General features: G+C 56.9%; 1 protein-coding gene across 1 annotated transcript; it reads right to left on the reverse strand.

The window, feature by feature from the left end:
- Positions 1-202: 202 nt before the first annotated feature.
- Positions 203-1866, reverse strand: LOC124030409 (proline-rich protein 36-like; the record flags this gene model as incomplete). Its single annotated transcript, XM_046341762.1, has 1 exon — positions 203-1866. A coding segment is annotated over one exon (1664 nt), but the record flags the coding sequence as incomplete, so codon positions are not given.
- Positions 1867-2705: the final 839 nt, after the last annotated feature.

Consider the following 2705-nt stretch of genomic DNA (forward strand, 5'->3'; position numbering starts at 1 on the left):
GGGTAGAGGCTGGAGAGGTGAGGCTGAAGGTGTGAAGCTGGAGGGTGAGGCAGGAATGGGTAGAGGCTGGAGGGGTGAGTCTGGAATGGGTAGAGGCTGGAGGGGTGAGTCTGAAATGGGTAGAGGCTGGAGGGGTGAGGCTGGAATGGGTAGAGGCTGGAGGGGTGAGTCTGGAATGGGTAGAGGCTGGAATGGGTAGAGGCTAGTGGGGTGAGTCTGGAATGGGTTGAGGCTGGAGGGGTGAGTCTGGAATGGGTTGAGGCTGGAGGGGTGAGTCTGGAATGGGTAGAGGCTGGAATGGGTAGAGGCTGGAGGGGTGAGTCTGGAATGGGTTGAGGCTGGAGGGGTGAGTCTGGAATGGGTAGAGGCTGGAGGGGTGAGGCAGGAATGGGTTGATGCTGGAGGGTTGAGGCTGGAATGGGTTGAGGCTGGAATGGGTAGAGGCTGGAGGGGTGAGTCTGGAATGGGTAGAGGCAGGAGGGTAGAGGCTGGAGGGGTGAGGCTGGAGGGTAGAGACTGGAGGGGTAAGGATGGAATGGGTAGAGGCTGGAGGGGTGAGGATGGAGGGGTGAGTCTGGAATGGGTAGAGGCTGGAGGGGTGAGGCAGGAATGGGTTGAGGCTGGAATGGGTTGAGGCTGGAATGGGTTGAGGCTGGAGGGGTGAGGCTGGAGGGGTGAGGCTGGAGGGGTGAGGCTGGATGGGTGAGTCTGGAATGGGTAGAGTCTGGAATGGGTAGAGTCTGGAATGGGTTGAGGCTGGAATGGGTTGAGGCAGGAGGGGTGAGTCTGGAATGGGTAGAGGCTGGAGGGGTGAGGCTGAAGGTGTGAAGCTGGAGGGTGAGGCAGGAATGGGTAGAGGCTGGAGGGGTGAGTCTGTAATGGGTAGAGGCTGGAGGGGTGAGTCTGAAATGGGTAGAGGCTGGAGGGGTGAGGCTGGAATGGGTAGAGGCTGGAGGGGTGAGTCTGGAATGGGTTGAGGCTGGAGGGGTGAGTCTGGAATGGGTAGAGGCTGGAATGGGTAGAGGCTAGAGGGGTGAGTCTGGAATGGGTTGAGGCTGGAGGTGAGTCTGGAATGGGTTGAGGCTGGAGGGGTGAGTCTGGAATGGGTAGAGGCTGGAATGGGTAGAGGCTGGAGGGTGGTCTGGAATGGGTTGAGGCTGGAGGGTGAGTCTGGAATGGGTAGAGTCTGGAATGGGTAGAGGCTGGAGGGGTGAGTCTGGAATGGGTTGAGGCTGGAGGTGAGTCTGGAGGGGTGAGTCTGGAGGGTAGGTCTGGAGGGGTAAGTCTGGAGGGTAGAGTCTGGAGGGGAGTCTGGAGGAGTCTGGAGGGGTAGAGTCTGGAAGAGTCTGGGTCTGGAGGTTGAGGCTGGAGGGTTGAGGCTGGGGGTGAGGCTGGAATGGGTTGAGGCTGGAATGGGTAGAGGCTGGAGGGGTGAGGCTGGAATGGGCTGAGGCTGGAGGGGTGAGTCTGGAATGGGTAGAGGCAGGAGGGTAGAGGCTGGAGGGGTGAGGCTGGAGGGTAGAGACTGGAGGGGTAAGGCTGGAATGGGTAGAGGCTGGAGGGGTGAGGATGGAGGGGTGAGTCTGGAATGGGTAGAGGCTGGAGGGGTGAGGCAGGAATGGGTTGAGGCTGGAATGGGTTGAGGCTGGAATGGGTTGAGGCTGGAGGGGTGAGGCTGGAGGGGTGAGGCTGGAATGGGTGAGTCTGGAATGGGTAGAGGCTGGAATGGGTAGAGGCTGGAATGGGTAGAGGCTGGAATGGGTTGAGGCTGGAGGGTAGAGGCTGGAGGGGTGAGGCTGGAGGGGTGAGGCTGGAGGGGTGAGGCTGGAGGGGTGAGGCTGGAGGGTAGAGGCTGGAGGGGTGAGGCTGGAATGGGTTGAGACAGGAGGGGTGGGTCTGGATTGGGGAGTGAAATAATACATGTAGGTATGCATCAGATTCTTAACATGCTCAGACAGAAGTAAAGCTTATGTTTAGATAAATATTGTACAGAACCTTTGACGGATAGAATTATGATGGAAAGGCCTAGTCTTGGGCCTAGTCAGAAGCTCTCCTATCACGTGTGTGTGCGTAGCGTTTGCCATGCGCATGCATTTCTAATAGTTTGGTCACGCAGTCTGCGTCACAGCTGGCAGAGGAAATGGCGGACAGCGGTTATTAAAAAACAGGTTGGATTCTTCTTATCAGGGGTCTGCCTGGCCTGCCACTCTTTAGATAGGCATACTGCTCCGCTCCGGGTCTACAGGAGCCCAGAGCTGACAAATCCTGGCCAGGCAGACAGAGACTGCACACCGACTGGGCTGAGACACCATGCAGAAGATGGCACAGCTCACAGGAGGAGTACAGCACACAAAACTCAGCTAACCCACATCTGCTTCTCTCTGTGTAGGCTGTAGCTAGTCTGTGAGTGTAGGCTGTAGCTAGTCTGTGAGTGTAGGCTGTAGCTAGTCTGTGAGTGTAGGCTGTAGCTAGTCTGTGAGTGTAGGCTGTAGCTAGTCTGTGAGTGTAGGCTGTAGCTAGTCTGTGTCTATGTGTGTGGACTGTAGCTAGTCTGTGTGTGTGTGTGTGTGTGTGTGTGTGTGTGTGTGTGAGCTGTAGCTAGTCTGTGTGTGTGAGCTGTAGCTAGTCTGTGTGTGTGAGCTGTAGCTAGTCTGTGTCTGTGTGTGTGAGCTGTAGATAGTTTGTGTGTGTAGGCTGTAGCTAGT

Source organism: Oncorhynchus gorbuscha, unplaced genomic scaffold (genome assembly GCF_021184085.1).
Source record: "Oncorhynchus gorbuscha isolate QuinsamMale2020 ecotype Even-year unplaced genomic scaffold, OgorEven_v1.0 Un_scaffold_11270, whole genome shotgun sequence".
NCBI lineage: Eukaryota > Metazoa > Chordata > Actinopteri > Salmoniformes > Salmonidae > Oncorhynchus > Oncorhynchus gorbuscha.